The 20,149-nt window shown below is 40.6% G+C and overlaps 1 protein-coding gene and 1 long non-coding RNA gene across 7 annotated transcripts in view; one reads left to right on the top strand and one right to left on the bottom strand.

Annotated features, from left to right (window-relative positions):
* Positions 1-10,779, top strand: part of LOC146761350 (uncharacterized) — a 31,706-nt gene extending 20,927 nt beyond the window's left edge. Inside the window, exon 3 of the long non-coding RNA XR_014943909.1 lies at positions 10,029-10,779. This is a non-coding gene — a long non-coding RNA (uncharacterized LOC146761350). The remainder of the gene's footprint in view (positions 1-10,028) is intronic.
* Positions 1-20,149, bottom strand: part of PLD5 (phospholipase D family member 5) — a 154,834-nt gene that overhangs the window by 16,756 nt on the left and 117,929 nt on the right. For 5 of the 6 annotated variants that reach the window (XM_015857803.3, XM_015857805.2, XM_015857804.3 and 2 more), the window contains one exon: positions 17,143-17,270. In XM_015857803.3, coding sequence (XP_015713289.1) covers positions 17,143-17,270 — 128 coding nt within the window. Of the gene's footprint in view, positions 1-8,889; positions 9,019-17,142; positions 17,271-20,149 lie in introns of those variants that run through there. The other variant, XM_085541269.1, reaches the window with a different exon arrangement.

The following is a 20,149-nucleotide window of genomic DNA, read 5'->3' as shown; positions in this document are numbered from 1 at the left end:
GCATTGCCCTTCCTCCTCTGCGCTTCCTTACCTACAGAGAGGAGGAAGCAGCCTGGGGTAGTACCTGCTTTGTGCCTGTGCCATTTTTATGACCCACCTTGCATCCACTCTGCAGTGCTCACTGTGCTCGACAGCAGGCAACAGCCCCAGCCAGGCCTTGCCTGGCACATTGGCTTTGGTGACACCACCCCAGGAGCTGCGTTCACATTGCAATAACAAAGCCAACTGCCTGCACACTGCATTGTACAGGTCTCTTCTCTGGAGGCACAAGGTGATTAAAGCTTTCCCTGTTTCTGGAGTCATAATAAGAACTCTCCCCATGCAGGCTCACCAGTACATGATACAGACCAGACTTGTCCTTTTCCTCTGGCACAAAAGTATGTTCTTTTCCAGCTGCATGTTTTTAATAAGCTTTATGGAGTTAAGTTCAAAATTGCTTGAACTTGGAAAGTAGCTTGAAAGTTACTGGAATATGGCAGACAGCAACTCATGCACTTACTGTGCAGAGCTCGTTTCCGTAGAAAATGAGGTTAGATGTCGGTCTGTGGGCTTGCTGCAGTCTGGTTCAAGTCACCTTGAAAGGAAAACAGCATAAAAAAATGCACAGAAACCTCAGCCCCATTGTTCTTGTGGAACAGCCTCAAGTAGGTTTGGAGACTAAAATGTGCTTCTGCTTCAGAAGCATCTTCCACACAGAGCCTGTTTTTACTCCCATACACAGGTGATGAGAGACTGCTTTTTTCCCAGTTAATCACAAAGCCTGTCAGCCTGGAGCCACTTCAGAGTGGGCTGCAAGGATGCGTTGGTGACAGACTTAGTATGAAGCTGTATGGCATCTAGATAAGGGAAAAGAATTTCCCTTCAGTTTAAGAGCTGCTGTTATTACAGACATGAGGTTTTTTTTCTTTCTTTCAATAGTCTCAGAGGAGAGGAGGAAAAAAACCACCTATATTGAAATAGTCAAAATCGGTGCATTGTTCCTGACTTCCAGTGACTGAAACCTGCAGCTAAGTATCATCCAAGATATCTGCTGTGGTAAAATCCTCCAGGCCTAGAGCTCACGAGGCAAGGGAAGTATTTCTTCAGCCCAAGTTTCAAAAGTAACTTACCTGGCAATGAAAATAGCAGTGAAAAATTAAGTGAAGAGGTCTCAAAAAGTCAAAGTCTGAAGTCTAAGGAAGATAAATCTGAAATGAAAGTCACAAATTTGAATGCCTCGAAATGGAACAGAAATACTGAGATAGGAAAATCTGAGAAGAAAAAAAAAGTTGCTTGAAATATTTTAGTTTATATTTTCAAAGCCTATGTTGGCATCTGGGACAGGGAATGTTGTATCCTCTTTCCTTATTTAAGAGCCACCATAGGTGCCCTTTTCAAAGAATGAAAAATAAAGGAGAGGGCTTCCCTAGTTCTTGCTCACGCCATTTCCATTTGTAGAGAGCAGCTATTAAAGACTACCAAATCAACATCTGTCTTTTTTTGCCAGGAAGCGCTTTCTTAAATCACCAGAGAAGCAGATGGTTACAAAGACCCAAGGAAAAATGACAGCGGTCCTATACGATGATGGTCTAACTACAGAAGACAATTAAGCTGCAAAAAATAATAGAAGAGTAGAAAATAAAGAATTGCAATTAGAAAAACTGATTTTTATGACAAGAGGAAGAATAACTTCCTAGACTGAACTGTGAGATAGATTTCACTCATAGAAATTTTTGCTTGCTCTTTGCTCTTACACATTTGTCGGTGCCACTAACCTAAAACGAAAGGGTTGTGAATCCAAGTTAACCTGAGAAGCTGTGTCAATAAGGCTTTTTAGAAACTTGTGGATGGATGATGGGGTTAGGGTGCATGTTGTCTCCTTAGCCCACAGAGCACAGACCAGACAGCATGTTCTATATTTATCTTGGGATACACTGCAGGAAACAACCCCCCTGTGTAGGCAAGGTACTATCTGACCTACATAAGAGTGGTACAATCTGGTTCACAGCTTGTAGTATCTGACTTGTAAGCGTAGCAGGAGGCTTTAGAAAATTCCTTATTAATTTCTTAAAAAATAAATAAATAAGAGTTTAATGATTGCTCTGTCCGAGGTCTGATCATCTGACCATGACAATGCTGTGCAGCTCTCCTGAGGCACCAACTTTTGCCTGAGAGCGCAGACAATCTACAGGCGCCATCCACTGCCTGTGCTAAAGAGGCACTGGAATAACTACAGGGAGTCTGCTGTTGGACTATAAATGTATTCAGCAGACCTTTGTGTATAGGGCTGCATGTGTTTACCTCCTGTCTGCCCTTTGTCTGCGTTTGAAAATGTATTTCATTATCTTTTCAGCCCTGTGGGGGGTTTTAATGAGTAATTTCCAAATGTATGGCTGAGCAAAAGCAGAATAACACTAGGGTAGTGTAGTAACAAGAAGCATGATCTGTCAGTTACCAAGGTTTAAAAGGTCCTAAGATTCTTCTGTAGCTTCTAAAGAAATCTAACAGGCAATGTGCTAATTACCACTGTAGAACAGGCTGCAGATATTTGCAGTGGTAAGCTCAAGATCTTCTCATCATATGTGCTATAGATGCGTGGTCAGCCTCCAGACAAGGGGTTCCTTTTCACTCAGTTATCAGCCTCATCTGACACCCCTCCCCATCTCCCTCCGGTTTCTGTCTGGCAGCAGTCAGTGCTCAGTGACTCTCCAGTCACACGCAGCATCACCCTACGGCTGCTTTCACACCACTGTTCCGAAGCCCTCACCAAACCCACTGAGAGGGACAGGAAGGATGTGTGCTGGGTGCCATGCAGCCCTAGTGCAGGACGACCATCCCCAAGGGAGGGAGAGGTGGGGGATCTGAGAAAGGGAGGAGCATTTCTTGGTATTGTGGTGTTCAGTAGGACTGTGGTAGCAGGCTTGGCTTTAATGGGACTACAGGAGTAGCACTCATCACAAATTCATTAGGTGTAACAGGCCCCACTCGGGTGGCTGTCACTTTGATGCACAACAAGAACACAGCCTGGCTCTGAAGAGGCTGCGCAGGCTGCAGCACTTCTTCGTTTGTCTTGCAAAACAAATGCAGGCATTAGAGCTCACCAAAATAGCAAAGCACAAAGAAGCACAAACCTCAGCTAATGCTTCACTAGAAGCTGCAACCAACCCCTGTGCATCCAGAGCCAAAATACTCCTGCCATGCTTGGCTCCTGATACAGTGCAGAGGCTTCACGGCCCTGAAATTTGTAGAATTAAACTCTCAACCATTCTCCAATGTATTACCTTGCAGTACCTGTTCATAGACCTTCCTGGTGCCTGGCCTACATTCCAGAGCTGTCTAGTTAACATATAGGAGTTATCAGCTGTATCACCTTGTTCTCTGGGACTCATTTGCCCTAGGTGGTTTGTGTAGCAAAATACACTGCAAAAAACAACAGTTAAAAAGTCCAAACAGTAGCTGTTGGAAGGGTTAATACTTTTACAGATCTATACAAATTAAAGCACCAAGTCACAAGATGGATAAACAGAGTCCTCAGCTTCTGTAGTTTTGGTGTGCAAATACAGTATTTAAATGTTACTGAGAGGATGTTTGTGTTTCCACAAGATCCAAATCTACATTAAAAATAGTCAATGAACAACAAGAAAACCAAGTAAGAGGTATAAGAATTAATTCAGAGAAGTACAGCTCAACCCCTAAAACCTGGGTGATAGTGAATTTATTCAAGCTATTCACTGCTTTCAACTGTCTTTATACACTGCTATCGCTCAAGGTTAAAGGTTAATTCTCTATCATCTTGGTTTTAAGCAACTCAAACATAATTGGCAGGCAGAGTTTCTACTAAACAAGAAAAAAATCCCTTCCATTTGACATCAGAATACAGTGTCAACCTAAGCTGGGAACTAGATCCCATCACCGAAAATGGAAAACTGTCATTCAAGCCACTGTGCTGAAAATAAGCCTGAACACGTGACTGAGGAGAGGTCACGCATTTGATGCATGGGGCACATTGCATTTGCATTGAACGTCAGTACTAAGCCACGCCATGATCTCAGCAAACGAAAGGAAGGGACATCAAAATGGACCAGCTGTACTCTGCTAGAGTACAACTGAATTGGCAGCCTCTATCAGTTCACTGGTCTTTAATTCTCACCTCTAGAAAGTACATTTGACAGATTTCAGTCTGTGGTTCTCTCAGATTAGAAGTGCCAGAGAAGCTACAACTTCATTTGTTACTTTTGCTTTTATTTCCTAAGGGTAAAAGGTTGCCACAATGAGGCAGATAATTCCAGAGCTGATAATTTGGTTCAGCATTTCATTTCTGCTGAAAGATATTGCTGCAGAGAGGCAGAGGAAGCTCGAAATGCCAATGAAGGGACTTTCTGTCTGATGGCACGGTGTGAAAAGAGATTTGCGGGGATGAGTTGGCCACGTATCTTCAAAGTAGAAAACAAGAAATCCCCTGTGTCCTTGGCACAACAGAAAACAGCACATCATAAGTCTTGTTTTTCAGCCATCTGCTCATTGATATGGAATTCATCACAAATAAATGCACTTTTTCAAACAACACAAATCAGATTTGTTTAAACCACTGCTCACTGTGTGGTGACGTTCCCATGGAACCCAACACAGCACAGAGAGTGGAAGTTTGGGCTTTATTACCTCCACTGCTATTTGCACTAACAAACCAGCCACAGCAACACATCACTGCCTGTCAGCGCAAGCCAGAAGGCAGAAGTGAATCAGTTAAAAATTTCCTGCTATAAACTCTATCAGCATAATTAATATCACTTGGCATAATCACAGCCTAATTTATCATTTTCAAATGACTGTTCAGTTTACAGTTTCATAACTCCTTCAAAGCAAGCACAAGGGTCTCTTCAGGGAAAAAGCAAACTAGAATCTGCAAGAAACCATTTCTCCAGAATCGAGCTTGATTTATTTCTTTGCTGTAGAATTCACATTAATTAGATTTCCTAACTTGGTTCCATTTCTCTTTTCAAATACAGTTTTTGTTCATTATATAAAGAAAAGCTCCGCTTAGGAAGGAAAGGAGCACATGGTGCTGGCCGTGATTTCAGTGCTGACAAGATGCATCACATTCAGCACCCATGTCACTCATACAAAATCAAACAACTCACTATCTTACTGGAACTGTAGCAGAATTAAAAGGTGATCTGAAGGATCCTGCTGGCTTCTGGAAAGCCGTGGAATCTCCTTTACCACACACATGCGCATACATGCCACTGCCTCTTTCTGACACATCACAGCCTGTATCGCCCTCCATCAGCCCTTATCTTGCATCCTCCTCACGCAGCTGGAAATCACGGCATGAGCTCTGAGCATTTGTTCTCACTCCTAGTAATGCTGCAAGGGGCAGCCTCCCAGCATCTTCTGCTGCACAGCACATAGAGGAGAGCACAAAGGACTGACCTCAGAATAAAGGCGCTATTTGTGTGTAAACCTTTTCTATCAAAGTACAGTTTCTTTGGGGCTTTCAGATTCATGAGTTTCAGGGAAATGCAGCAGCACATAGCTGACTAATTGGGTGCATTATTTATAACACTACTGACACGCACAGTGGGTTTTCATTTTACAAACTGAATGTAGATTGGTGGCAGGCATGCTGTGGACAGAAACTGGGACAGTGACTTTGCATATGAATTACTGCTGTAACTGTTCAGCCTTCCCAGACTACCTGATAACAGACAGTGAGGGCCAAAAGCTCTTTTTTTTTTTTCTTTTTTTTTTTTTGAATCTTGATTAAAGAAGTTTATAGGGCCTTAAGGTAAGCTAGAGATCCAACCAGCTTAGAGAAGTAAAGCGATTTAATTAAATATTACACAGGCATTACACAGGCAGGCCCAGGATAATGGCTAGCCTATACAAAAATGTGTTTCAGAATTCCATGCTTGCTCCTTTGTTCCTATTCTTCTGAGTAGTAGGTTTCAGGCTTCTCTGACACAGAAGCAAACACTTCTGTAAAGATATGGCCATGTTCTCCAATGAAAAAAACTTGGCATTAAACTGGTATATCATATTCCTCTGAGAACGTAAGATTTGATGCCATTTCCAATTGCAGTATTGAGTAGTAATCACTAACTTTATTGAAAAAGGAAAGAAACACCTGAAAACACACTCGAAAATATGTTATTCGAATACAGCATTAGCAATCCCTTTCAATCTGAAGATAGAAAGATAATACTTTGAGAAAAGTATTATCTTATATGAGTAATATAGTAATAGTATTATCTTATATGAGAATATAACTTCTTTTTGAACTGAGTTCCTTGTTACAGTGCACATAGAGTTGAAGTTACTAAAATACCAGTCACGACGAAGATGATGAAAGATATCTTCAATACACTATATGTTAATAAGCAGAACGTACATTATGAAACTGTTTTATATATACATGGTGCATATTTTCTGTACCCATATGGCAGAGCTACGTACAAAAGGATCTGCTACCCAATCATAGAAACCTACCATACTGTTAACTTGGAAGGAAATGCCTGTTAGTCATTGTATCGATTACAGAACTTTGATTACCTAACAGAGGAATCCTCCTGAAATTTCCTGAAGATTTATCTCACATTTCTGTTGGCATGTGCTGCCTCCCCATATGTCTTCATCAAGCAGGGAATGAGTTTGCCACTGAGCACTTCCATGCAAACCTTGATGATCTCACTGCTTTGGAGACTGCTGCTTACTTGGCAAAGTTAATAAAGGTCAATGCAAGAAGACTTCCAAACCAGGCTTCAATGCTTATGAAGACAATGTCAGAGTCTGAAAAGGTTTAGAGGTGCTGTTAATTCTGCACATTCATATGGAAGGAATGCCTTGTCAGAATGTTTTGTTCTGCTCGATGACTTGTATATATAGAAAGATGAGATTTTATACTGAACTGCAGACTCGTTATTCCTTTCAGAGAATGATTGAAATGATTGTCCTTTGCCATACTCAGAGATTTATAGCCTTGCCTTTCAGCTTGATGTACCAAGTATCTTTGTCACTAAACAATATTAAATCCAGTTTTCCTTGGAAGGGCTCCATTGTTAAAGTGAGAGATGACCGGGCTGCTGCACCAGGGAACTTTTAGGAGCTGAGGCAATTCTGAATGAAGATATTTACCTAGAAGGGAACTGTCTGTGCAATATCAGAGTATGTGTGCGTGGATGGAACCACTGACATATTGGGAATATACTGTCATGATTATTTTAATGCTGCTATTTTAATTGTTTAGTTGAACAAGACTGATCTGATGGGGTATGCTAATAGCTAAATTCCTCTGAGAGGAATCTGCCTCCATTCATTAACATTACTGACCAAGATTAGTTGCCAGCATGTTCTTGTGGGAGATGACAGAACAGGCTGTGGTGCATTACCTCCTCCTCAGAGATTCAGCTGGATTTTAATGATCAAGTTCTCTTTCAGTTCAACATATATTATACAGAATTTACACCTTTCTTTCATCCACTTAAGTTTACTTATTTAAGACTCTACCACTAGGCCAGTGCAGAAGTCACACAGCCTTCTAGTGCAGTACCTGTAGTCACGCACATTACCATCTCAGCACATCTTGATATTTCAGAGTTTCTTAATTAGCACAAGACAAATGAAAACACAGGACTAACAATATATTTGGTTGGAAGATCTATAAACTCAAAGCAAACCCAGTTTTGGACATTCTCTTCTACTGCTTACTGCAAACAGCTCTTATACAGGTTCTTCTCACCATCCTCATCTGTGACTTTAAAATGTAGTGATTACATGGCAAGTATTAAAAAGCAGGCAAACAATTACGAGAAAGAATTGTTCTAATTTTCTTTTGATTTTTCTTTGGACTGGTGATTCTCTTACATGAATATCCCTGGGTTACCTTGGAAAGAAATGACTGCTCAAATGGGATGTTCCATTATTTCATTCTGTAGCCTTATTATTTATTGATTTAACCAATTTATTATTGATTACTCCAGTGGTAGGTGAACCTCTTCTATACAACTTCCACAATAAATGAAAAATAATGATGAAAATAGATGTCTAATTTCAAAGGTCTGAGAGAATGAGTGCATTCTTTGAGTTAACAGAAACTGAATAAAACTGTGCAGCAAGATAGACTTTGCCCTGTCTAACACTAAATGCATTATGCAGATATGTGAGAATGGAACATGGCATTAGGAGAGCTCTGCTAACAGGGGATGCCTTTCTACCATGTTGCAGTTGGGGATTGGCTCTGCATCTTGAGACACTAGCAAAGCTGATGTGTCACGGGAAGTCTTCTTGGCTTTAAGTGCAAAGAGAATACACAGCCCTAGGCTATTTTCACTCACTTGATTGAAAAAACAGAAATCCGCAGAATGAAGGAGAAACCAAAAGCAGTGCCAGGAAGCAACAAAAAGCACAAAACACAAGTGTAGTCGCCACATTATCCATATTTCTATCCGGCTACAACCAGTCTTCTGTTTGTTTGCAATGTACAGCATTGCTAGTGAGAAACGCAACAGCCCATTTGCTTCACCGAGATTTGTTTGTAAATACTGAATGGCGAGACAAAAAATTTCAAGCCGAATGAGCATGACAGGGAAATGCTGACTTTCCTCATCTACTGAATGTAGCAGGAAAAACATGGCCTATCTCAGTTAAAGAACAAAATAAAGTGCCAGACTTCCAAATATACTAACTCTGCACCACAACAAAGGCATGTTGTTCTTTGAAGGACCAGCTATAATAACATCACAGCAGAGTTCTGACAGTCCACTTTGCTTTCTATACTATGAGAACTAAAGCACAAAAAAAGTATTTAATTGTCAGTACAGCTGTGTAACACCTACTCACATAGGTAACATGAAATGTGGAATTAGATGCAGTGTACAGGTAGTCTGCTACATGTACTTTCAGTATAACACTTACCTGTCTGAGATTGCTTGAACTTTGCTGGATAATGAAGTTGCAGGAGCTGTTCAGCACTTGATACTATGCTTGACTGACTAATAGCAATAAGACACCTCTGGGACAGTAAGAAAATTAAGCAAATTATTAGAAGACGACAGTAGGGATTGGCAGTAGTCTGAAATACACATTAGGGACATAACTGTAGTTCATACAAGAACAGCATTCTATCAGTAGAAACGCAATGTAATATTTGCTAGAGTGAAAAGATGCAGCTCCACTAAGTGTCAGACCAAGAATCTTATCTCCAAAGGACCAGATGTGCTGTTATGTAACTTCAAGAGACTAATTTAGATAAGAGTTAAAAAAAATGACTGACCAATGATAGCGTGCTTCCTGCTCTGTGCCGCTCTGTACAGATAAGATGCAACTGTCATTACTAGAAATTGCAAATGTACAGATCCTGCCTTAGTGATCAGTCTGGGGAGGTGGCTGCGCTACAGCAAGATTTTAGGAAGGCAGTAATAAATGAGATCATCGTGATGTACTTTAAAGTGTAGAGAAGTTGAATACTTACATACATTGTTCATATGGAAGGATAACATAGATGACATGAATAAATAGAAACTACAGTTTTTAAGGATGCGGTTTGAGGAAATAATTATTCCTCTCACCTGAGGGAAAAAGAAAAGCCCTATAGACTGTATTTGCTCCCATGAGCATTCAAGAGCATCCTGAGTTTCAGGAAACTCTTGCTTTAGACCTTTGTCAAAGGATCAGACCCAGCCAGCATGGGTTTGTGAAACACTGATCCAGTCTGACCAACCTCATCTCCTTCTGTGATCAGGTGATTTGCTTGGTGGATATGGGAAAGGCTGTTGACATGGTCTGCCTAGACTTTAGCAGAATGTTTGATGCTGTCTCCCACAGTATTGTCCCAGAGAGGCTGACAGCCCGTGGCTTGGACAGGTACACTTTTTGCTGGGTAAGGAGCTGGCTGGATGGCCAGGTCCAGAGAATGGTGGCAAATGGAATTAAATCCAGCTGGCGATTGGTCATGAGTGGTATTCCCCAGGGGTTGGTACTGGGGTCTTGCCCGTTTCATGTCTTTCTTGGTGATCTGGATGCAGGTATTGAGTGTATTCTCATTAAATTTGCAGGTGGCACCAATCTGGGAGAAGTGTGGATGTGCCTAGAGGGAGGAAGACCTTAAAGAGGGATCTGAACAAGTTGGATTGATAGGCTGAAGCCAATGGGATGAAATTCAGCGAGACCAAGCTGTGACAGAAATAGTCCTCCACATACAACTGGGACGAGACTTCAGAGTAAGGAACTGGATGGATTGCATCTCAATGATTTTACTCCTTGAGCAATCAGAGAAGTGCTCCACCAATATTCCCACAGTCCCAAACTGTGCACAAACTGCCATAAGGTGCAGTTCTTGATACATGAAACATCGTATTTTTCTTCCAGTTTTTGTCATCTCAAAGTGACCAGAAAGAAAAAGAGGTTAGGTTTTATCAGAGGTCATTTGTCACAGGCAACAAGAGGAGGAGAAGATGGTAGAGAAGCATTCTAGCTACTGCTCACTCCTATTTTCTTAGAGAGAGGGTCTGAGAAATAAATAAGTGCTCCTGCACTCATCTTGCTGCAAGCCATCATGCAGCCGAGTTCAAAATCTAGTTCATACTAAAGCAAAATACTACCTAGCAATTTTTGCTTAAGATTTACACACTCAAAAAATGTACATTTTCTCTTCCCAATAGCTGCCGCATTCTTAATTTCAGAACAAATCAGAATCCAGCATACTTTCACAGTAAGGATGCTCTGGATTACTCTTGTTTTCTGTAAGAAGCATAACCTTGCTTGTCTACTCAAACTACAGATGCTTAATAAACATTTTCAAAATAATTAAGTCATCTCTCTGTCATTTCACACAGCTAATTTGACTTGTTTTGAGTGAATTATTAATGGAATAAATGAATTAAGCAACTTACTTGTAGTTATTTAAATGCAACTGATAATTCATAATTGCTACAACTCTTTTGTACTTCAGAAATTAATATTACTGTATTTTTGCCCTATTGCGCAATTTATTTAATATCTCAAAGGCACTGAATAAAACCTGGCCCCTCAGATAGAATAAGCCATTGCTTGTGTCCTCGTAGCGCTGGGACAGTGCATCTGTTTTTCTGATTAGCTTCGATTACACAGATATGATCAGCAATTTCTAACGTATAACCCCAAAGGAGAAGAAAAGTACTGAGAAAGAAAGTAAAAGGCCACCGACAGAGAGTACTGTTGTTTGTCTAAGAGCAGACAGGAGGCAGCTTTTCTAGCTGCTGAATTCTTGAGAACACACTTCTTTGCTGTGTCCACCTTGGGCCACCTCCCACCCCTTCAGGGAGGTGGCTGCTGGCCTGGGGTGCTGGAACACAAAGTTGGGGCCATCTCTGCTTTGTGGCTGCTCATATTCACACCTCCCAGTTGTTGCCAGCCTAATTCTATGGGGGGCATCACCAGCCTCCATCTTCTTATAGATCCCTGACCTCCAGGATCTTCCCCTACTTCTAGGATCCTTTCTCCAGCCAAGAACTTAACCTTATTTTCAGGCCTACTTCTTCTTTCCCCCAAGATCATTTCATTCCAGCACCCCGTCCTTTTCTGGCATGCCAAGACACACTTTTTTGCTCAATCTAAACAGTTTGTGTGCTGAAGTACAACAAAGGAGTGGCCTCCCAGCTGATGGTCCTGACCTCAGTCTTATCAATAACTGGAGGACTCTGGATGTGACACACTTATTTAGTTGTCCAGCTGTTCACTACCAGTCTACCAGTTACAGGGAAGGAGCAGGCAGCAGCCTGTTTGAGAGCTCAGAAGTTCAGATGTGGATGTTAACTGCACTCATACACTTGCAAGTAGTAACCATAAAGTTGTGAGTAACCATAAAGTAGAATATGGCATCACTGCTCCTTTTATTGTTACTAGTGCAAATCACAGGCAGCAGCTGATGGAGTAAATCTGTGCAATTTTAGCCCTTAACCAAACATTTTAGCAGGGATGCATGCATTTTGCTGACTAACAATAGACAGTGTGTGTCTCTACCTTAAGTACATCCTTCAGCACATTGCCCAGCTTTGTCCCAAAGATCTTGCTTGGCTTGTTCAAAGGTTGCAAGACTGACGTCTTAGGTGACAGCCAGGCAACACTGGGAAGATGCTGCACCAATTGCAGCAATTAACAGATACGTCCATGAAGCTGAAGATGGAGGTTGTAGAGATGACCACATAGATCTCTCATATAAGACAGAAAGTACAAAATGTGATTTAAATGCTTTTCTTTAGAATCCACCTCTTCTAAGTGTGCCTCCTAAGACACATTTTAAAGGGCAAACAGCACCACAAAGAACAAGCGACTACCTTTATATAATTCTCCCAGGTTTGCCAGCTTGGTGAAAGAGTAGTTTATAGTGTTTGCACCATTTTATCAGTTTAAAAAATGTACAAGAAAGGATCTAGATTGGTGGAAAGATTATTTTACTGCTACAGATCTTAAAGGAGACAGGAAAACTTTTAAGGTTTATGTCCCTGTTCAGAAAGAATGGTTCAGTACAGCAAAATTTAAAAGAACACAGAATAACAACAACAAAAACCAAAATGCAGAAAAAGCAACAAGATGAAACCACACACTCACTGTTTGAAAAGCATTTTCACCAGCTCAGAGGACTGTAGAAGGTTTATTTCCCAGTCAAACAGAATACTACAGTTAAGATTTTTTGTAGTGGGATAAAGAAAAAGAGTAAGAGGAGCTTACTGATGACATTAATTTTGAGGTGCTTTTAATGTCTTGGTTAAGTACGTAAATGATGGTGCAAACCAGAGCTGGAACAAGAAGAGGCAGAGACATTCTCAGCCCTTGGCTCCCAGTCCTCACCCACCAGTTCCCAGTGCTCCTCCACGCTGCATGCCCAGACTTTGTCTTTTGACTGAAACTCTGCTCCCAGCCTCTTGTCCCTGATTCTGCTCAACAACCCGCACTTGTATTTTCCCAGCACATCATCAGACAATTTCTCACCTCCTAACTGATCTCACAGCTCTCAGCACCTGGGCAGCTTCCATCTTTTCTCTTCAGCAAACCTGTCCTGCGATTTAATCTGCCTTGCTTCCTCACATAGCTAATTTCAGTTTTCCCTGGGATCATTGTTATTCAGCATCTTCCTTCCTTCCTTCCTACACCTCACCAGTCTCATTATCTTGCAGTGACAGTCTCCTGCAGGTTCCTCATCCCCCTCCCCAGCTGGCTTTCTGTCTTGCTGTTGCTTTATTCAGAGCATCCAGACCAAACCCATGTCCCTTGAGGTCCAGATCAGTCCAGACAACTCCTTATCTTCTCCTTTCTGGTCTCATCTTCTCCCATTAAACCTCTGCATTTCAGTGGTACTCTAGCAGTGTCCCCGTGCTGAGGTCTGTAACCACACGGAAGCTCAGGGAATGAAGTATGACAGACAGAAAAGGACTTTCTGAAGAATTACTGTTAGCCATCTACAAACAGCAATCTTTCAATAGATGATGTGATTGAGGAGTACGAGGTATATTTTGTTAACAGCAGTAAAAGACACATCTCTGACAAAATCTGGACCTGTTCAAAGAAAAGATCAGAACGTTTCACTTTGAATAAGAAAACATTCATTTCTGTAAATTCCTTTTCTCAGAAAGGCTAAAGCCTATTTTTCAGTTGCCTGCAGGGTCTGACTTCAGACAAAAGCAGATAACTGGCAGAGATAATTTCAGCCAAAACAATTCCAGTTTTGGAGAACTTGCATCCCACCTGAAACACAGTTTTACATGGAAAATGCTGAGCAAACTCAGTAATAGGCTGTGCTGTCAGTTTTGTTGGCAGTGTCAAAGCTCAGATTCAGGTAAGTACTAAAACTTTAATGGCCAAAGCACAAGGATATATGCAACTATAAATGTTATTCTGTAGGTAATATATACACAGTATATGAAACTCTCTCTCCATGAAGCAGAAAAACTGCTTTTAAAGGAAATACTTAGTGCTGCTTCTTGTCAGTGATGGAATGTCAGGAAAATGGCAGCAAAACAGCCAGCCTCATGTGAGATTGATTTCTGGTGTCAAGCTTATAAATGCAGAGAATAATTCTCCACAACTGTTGTAAAAGGAAATCTGACACCTTTGTATGTGTAAATCCTGGTCTGGTTTCAGAGAAGCTGTTCAAAGTTAAGTAATTATTGCAGCTTTAGATTTAGATGCACAAGTAAAGGACAATGCTGTATCAGGTAGGGAAAGAACAATACAATCAAGTTGTATCTACTGCAGTAACCCTGCATAAATATTCTGTTGTGCTGAGATTTGTGACATTACAATACCAAGCATTTAATGAGCGTTTACACTTCCAGCACCCCAGAAAGCAAGAGGTAAGAAGGGTAAAGATTCTGGGACTGTAGCCCAGTGTGAGTATTTGCCAATGTACAAAACTTGCTCAGGCTCAAAAAGCTATTGTTGTTTTGATGTGTTTCTTTTAACTGAGGTTTGAAAATCAGGAAGTGGAGGCAGGCTCCATTCCCAGCTCTGCTGCAGATTACCTGTGCAACCCCTGCCTTGTAACACTTGATCTGAATACAAATGCAAACTGCCTGAGCACATAATGCATCCAGGGAAAATCATCTGCCAGAGGAAGGAGAGGTGGAGATCTCATGCAATGCATTACAATCCTGATGGCACAAAAATGTTAACACACAGCTCCTATTTGAATTGTTCAGATTTTCAAATAGTTACTCTCCTCTATGACAATAAATAAAATAAATAAAATCAAGCTAGAATAGTTTGTCTGCTACAGGTCTGTGTATGTAATTCTACAGTAAGCACCACCTCCTTCCATGCTAAAGGCAAGGCTATGGGTGTTTGAGTTGAGCAGGATACAGCAGTGAGAAAATTTGTAAGTAACTACGTTGGTAAAGACACAAATAATTGGGAAAAAAAGTTGGTTTCTCAAGAGTGATTTTCTTGTAGAAAGACGTACATCATATGCAGACAGTAAACAACTCCAAACCAATTGCTGAGGCATGCATCTTTTTTTTTTGTTAATTTCAGAAAGGTGAACACAAAAATTTCTCCTGGTTGCAGAGTGTTGCTCCGGCCTCATGCCTAATATAATTGAAAATACATTTGCACAGGTGAGCAAATCTAACAGCCACCTATTTGTATTTAGTACATTATTAAAAGTGAGCATCTTTAGCACTACCTCTGCATCAGTGGAGCGGGAGCTCCTATCGGAATAGTGCAGTGCAGTGGCCTGAATGTATGCAAAGCCGGAGTAGGGAGAAGGCAGTAAATATGCACGTAGAAAATACAAGGGGAGGCATTCAAAAAATGCATGACAACTGTGCACAACTAAAATCTTCAGCTTTTCATTGCATTTCAGATACTATTAGATGTCAGTCTGAATGCACTCAAATAATTTACACTTAAAGCTGCTGAATAGAGCTGCTGCTGGTGACACTGTGACTGACTCACATGGAATGTTTTCTTTGAGTGAGAAGACGACTGCTGTGCTTGATTGGCCAAAGCACCATATGTTTCTAGAATTGCACAGACCTACTTTATCCTGTGATTTGCGGTCAGGGTGTAGTGAAACTGGCCCAGGTGGTTTGCTGATTCAACATCCACAGTTGTGTTACTCTGTAAGTCAGATGAGTTTTTAAAGAGACCATATGTGAGTAATCAGCAGCCCAGTCTGCCTTTTCACAGCCCCTTTCTTGTAGATAAAGCCAGGATGGAACAGTAAATATGCAGTGACATCTTCAGAGAACTTCCTGCTTTCACTGCAGAAATGCAGGAGCTCTACCCTGCTGCCAATTGCCAGCGCGTGGCTCTGGATGATACTCCCTGATCCTCTATTTCCCAATTGTACTTGGTGTGTACTCTTTGAGGCTGCTTGAAGAGGAGGAAAGTGGGGCCTGATCCCTCAGGCACAGCTACATGAAGAGTCTGAGAACAAAAACCAACCGAGTCTCATTGCGTCACTGGGCCCTATGCACCTGCCAGAAAATTGTCCTTGAGGAAAGCACTCAAAATAAAATGGAAGATCTCTGTGCTTGCTTTGCCTCTTAAGTGAAGAGCTGAAGACAGATTATTATTTTAGGACTGCTTATCAGATCTTTCTGACAGTTATTCTGATGTATTAACCTATAAGTCTGGGGTGAGGAAATTGGATATTCATACCTGATGTCAACAAAAACTGAGCATCTCATGTCCCTAGGCTCTTTTGAAACCCCAGCACACATTTCTCAGCTAATTGAAAGCATATTTTCTTTAACAACAACTTGCAAGAAGTACTTATTTTTTCTCTTTTTTCTCTGTGCAAATATTCCTTTGGGCTTTGTCTTATCACCACATAAAAATTCTACCTGTATATGATGGTAAGACCAACAAAATTTCCAAACATATGCAAAAAAGACAATAAAATTAACAATGAGAAATCATATTCAAAATACTAAAATATCATCCAGTTTAAGGTAGGTATGTTATATGAACAAAGATTTACTTCACTCTGAGAAGACCCATCCTATAAAGAAATCTTAAAAGCTTCATACCAAACACGCCTCCTTCTTTATACAATCTTTACAGTTATCAGAATCATGAGGCTTTTTTATGTTCCAGCTCACATTACCAAAATACTTCTTGAATAGAAATTAATCGCTACCAATCTAGAATGCTTCCTTTTCTCTCTGTTGTGAAATAGAAAAGCACAGGTTCCACTCCCTAAACATAACTGATTATGATCTCGCATGGTCATTTACGCTCTGTTGCACTATTACAGTCTTTTACGTTTCTGAGACATTTGAGGGGAAAAAGAAAGCTACAGGTACCTACAAAAAGACCAACAACATACATTACTGACTAATTACTTCTTCATAGCACCAGATTATAGTACCTCAGCCCTGGTGGTTGATGAGGCTTACTCTTTATATTTAATTGATAAACCAGAAACTACAACCTTCAAACAACATTGTCATCACAAACATCAGTAGAAGGCAATCGCTTCAAAAACAGCCAACCAACCAATCCCAAAACATAACTGTTGAGGATAAATGTTTTGATTCAGAGAATTAGTAATTACAGCAGTACGCTTTTGTCAATGCAGAAGAGTCAAGAGCCAGCAAATCAGAAACAGAAAGCAATATATTTCCACTTGTTGGCTTCAACAACATTATATGCTTAAAGGCTGTAGGGTTACTTTTTCCATTGAATTACCTGTCCCAATGATCTCCAGTCCAGGCTTGCACTTCCAATGTACACATGCTGTTTATCAACAATCCAGAAAGATGACTGAAGGCGTCCTTCATTATATGCTGACATGTTCATATATAGCACTTCTGCACCTACAAATTTAGGGACACAATAATAAATATTATTGTTTAAAAGAATAGAAGTTGCAAGCATTAAAATGAAGAAACTTCACATTCTGTGGTCTCAACTATATAAACTGCTGAGGGACATAATTAAACGTATTACTAAGGCTTAAAATCGAGGGTAAAGCATCACTGTCCCACAACATCAGACTTCATTAACATATAATTAATTAGCATAAAATTTATGGGGATAAAAAGGTAAAGGGAACATCCTCTTTGCTTATTTATCTCTCACTTAAAATCCGGTAATTGCTTTTATTCCTGTATGTTCCTAAAACCAGTTTATTTTTAAACATCTCTTCTGTAATTCAAACCTGCCACATATCATAATGACCTCTGAAATAAAAAACCCTTTCTGAAAAGCAAACTCAGCTCCTTTCCTCTGTGCAATGCTTTGAGTGCACAGCGTACATTGGGCTGCCACGTGGAACAGGTGAGGGCAATACGATGGAGTGAGGAAGGAAACAGCAGCCTGAAGTACACTGAGACTGCTTTGTGCTGCTTAGCTGTAGTGCTGAACCTGCTGATGTGAATGGCGTGGTTTTTATTAGGATCACAGGCCACTGGAATCAAAGAACCTGCATGTGAGGAGGTAAAAGCATGTTGGCTCCATCATGAATGAAAATGCCTGGATCAGCCCTGTCAGTCTGTTTGCAGCTCTAAATCCAAAATACATTTAACCTTAGGTAAGTTCAATCGGTTGTTAGCATCATCTTTTTTCAGTGAGTTTAGTTTTTTTCAGGAATATTTATATTTAAGATTGGGTGATCAATCTGAATTAATTATTGCCAAAGGTAATATACAGTAACCCAGTGTGACAACTGAAATGAGACTGATGAATCAAAGTGGGAGTAGACTGGAAAGCAGTAACAGTGCCAGCCGCCTTCCAATAAGCATTTCTGTGATCATCAGTATCACGTGTTTCCATAATATCTTGAAAGAAATTACAATTTCAAAAACTCCAGGACACTCAGGGGAAAATTAAATATATTTTTAACTTCTTATTTCTCTCTGTGTAAGAAATATTCTCAGTTTTAAGCTGTAATTACCAGTGCTGGATATTTCTTGTTTTTATTTTGAAAACTGTAAGTCTCCCTTGAATGAATGATTCTTGAAATTCAGGCAGGAAAAGAGAAAGAAATCAGATACGGTGAAGCACCAAACACACAACGCAGGACATTGAGCAAGAAAAAGAACATGCCTCACAGTCTCTACAATTATATATACTTGGATCCAGCCAGCCAAACTTCCGTTTTTCTAGATATCACCCATCCACATTCTTCAGTTCAAGGAAAACAATGGAAAGGCTGGAAACAAAGCATTCCCCCTTTGAACATTCTTGCTTTCAATCCATGCATTAATGAGTAGAATTATGTTAATTAATGAGATAACGTGTGTGAAATGGTAAAGAAATGAGAAAACATAGGGGCGTTAAATGGATTAGATTGTTTTCTGATGAATAAATAAAAGCAATTCCTCTACTATCTAAGGCAAGCGACTCTGGAGAGCACTGAACTTCTAGCTGCATGTCTGGAAACCGCTTAAAAATCAAGTTTAACATAACAGTTTGCTTCAATCATATTTTCTTACATCCTATTTGCAACATTAAACAGCAGTTTGAATTTAACACCCACGGCCCACCTACAGCAAATAGTTTATAAATGAAGTGTTAGCATTTTAAAATAGGAAAGGTGACACTGTCAACAGAAACAACAATCTTCCTTCTCATAACTGAGTGCCTAAAATAAAAACCTTTTAAAAATATTCAGTGCTGAACAGAAATGCTGATTGCCAAAGCCATGGCAGTAAACTGTTTTACCAACAACATGAACATCAAAGACAGTAGCCATGATCAGTAACCCGACACAAAATTCTGTCTATAAGCAGCAGTTCACATATTGGTATGATTGCTGGGACAAGACTATCACTCTAAAACATAAGGTAGGTTTCGATTTCCAAAATAGTGAGTACAGAAGTGCAGGAGATACTGCTAGCACTCATACAATTAAAAACAAAACCTGGAGCCCGACTTACTTTCCTCCAGGAAACAGCCCACTTACAAGGCTGAGGAAACAGCACCTCCAAGATAATTAAGGAAAAAAAAAAAAGCTGCAGAAGCTGCTGTACAGCCTATTAATGAGCCCTTAACTTTTGATGAAAGGAAACATGCATCAGTATTGATAATTGCGTCTGTTGTGGAAGCCCTTGAGATGTTTTGTTAAAATAGGCTTATCGGGCCTTCAACACAATCCATCATCCCTAGCACAGCCCAGGTCCCACGAGGAAATTAAATTGGACTGATCAATACGTGAAATCATAGCAGAACTCTTTATCATACCGCAGCCTCAATTACACAAAGCTGGGTCTACTGAGTTCAAGCAGAAGGCACAATTTGTAGGTTTGATTGCTACCATAGATACCAGACTCTTTGAAAATAAATCCAACAATTTTGGTTCACTAAACATTAAAGAGCAAGATGAGAGCCTAGAGAAAAAAAGTGCTGGCACTCAGAATTTCTCACGAAATTGTGCATAGTAAGGGCTGGTGCAGAGTGCACCTTTCCCAAAGGAAGAAATAATACTGTAGGTATCAAAGCATGCTTTAAGTGGCAGCCATTTCTCCAAGCACTTTCTCTTCTAGGCCTTAAGGTTCTGCACCCCAGAACAGAGCTGGGGTGAATCAGGTTGGGGTGTGCAGAGAGGACCCTGTCCTTGAACACCTGGGCTTTCTGCAAGGCAGACTGCAGCAGGCAAGGGGTTCCTTTCAGCCAAGTCCATACCACAGACTGGTGGAGGCAAACAGAGGCTTTAGATCCCACATCTGCATGCAGCCTGGAATAGCACCAGGCT

Source organism: Coturnix japonica, chromosome 3 (assembly GCF_054131305.1).
Source record: "Coturnix japonica strain WE chromosome 3, WE-NBRP24, whole genome shotgun sequence".
NCBI lineage: Eukaryota > Metazoa > Chordata > Aves > Galliformes > Phasianidae > Coturnix > Coturnix japonica.
The sequence above is the reverse complement of the archived record's forward strand: the minus strand, read 5'-3'. Positions and strand labels throughout refer to the sequence as shown.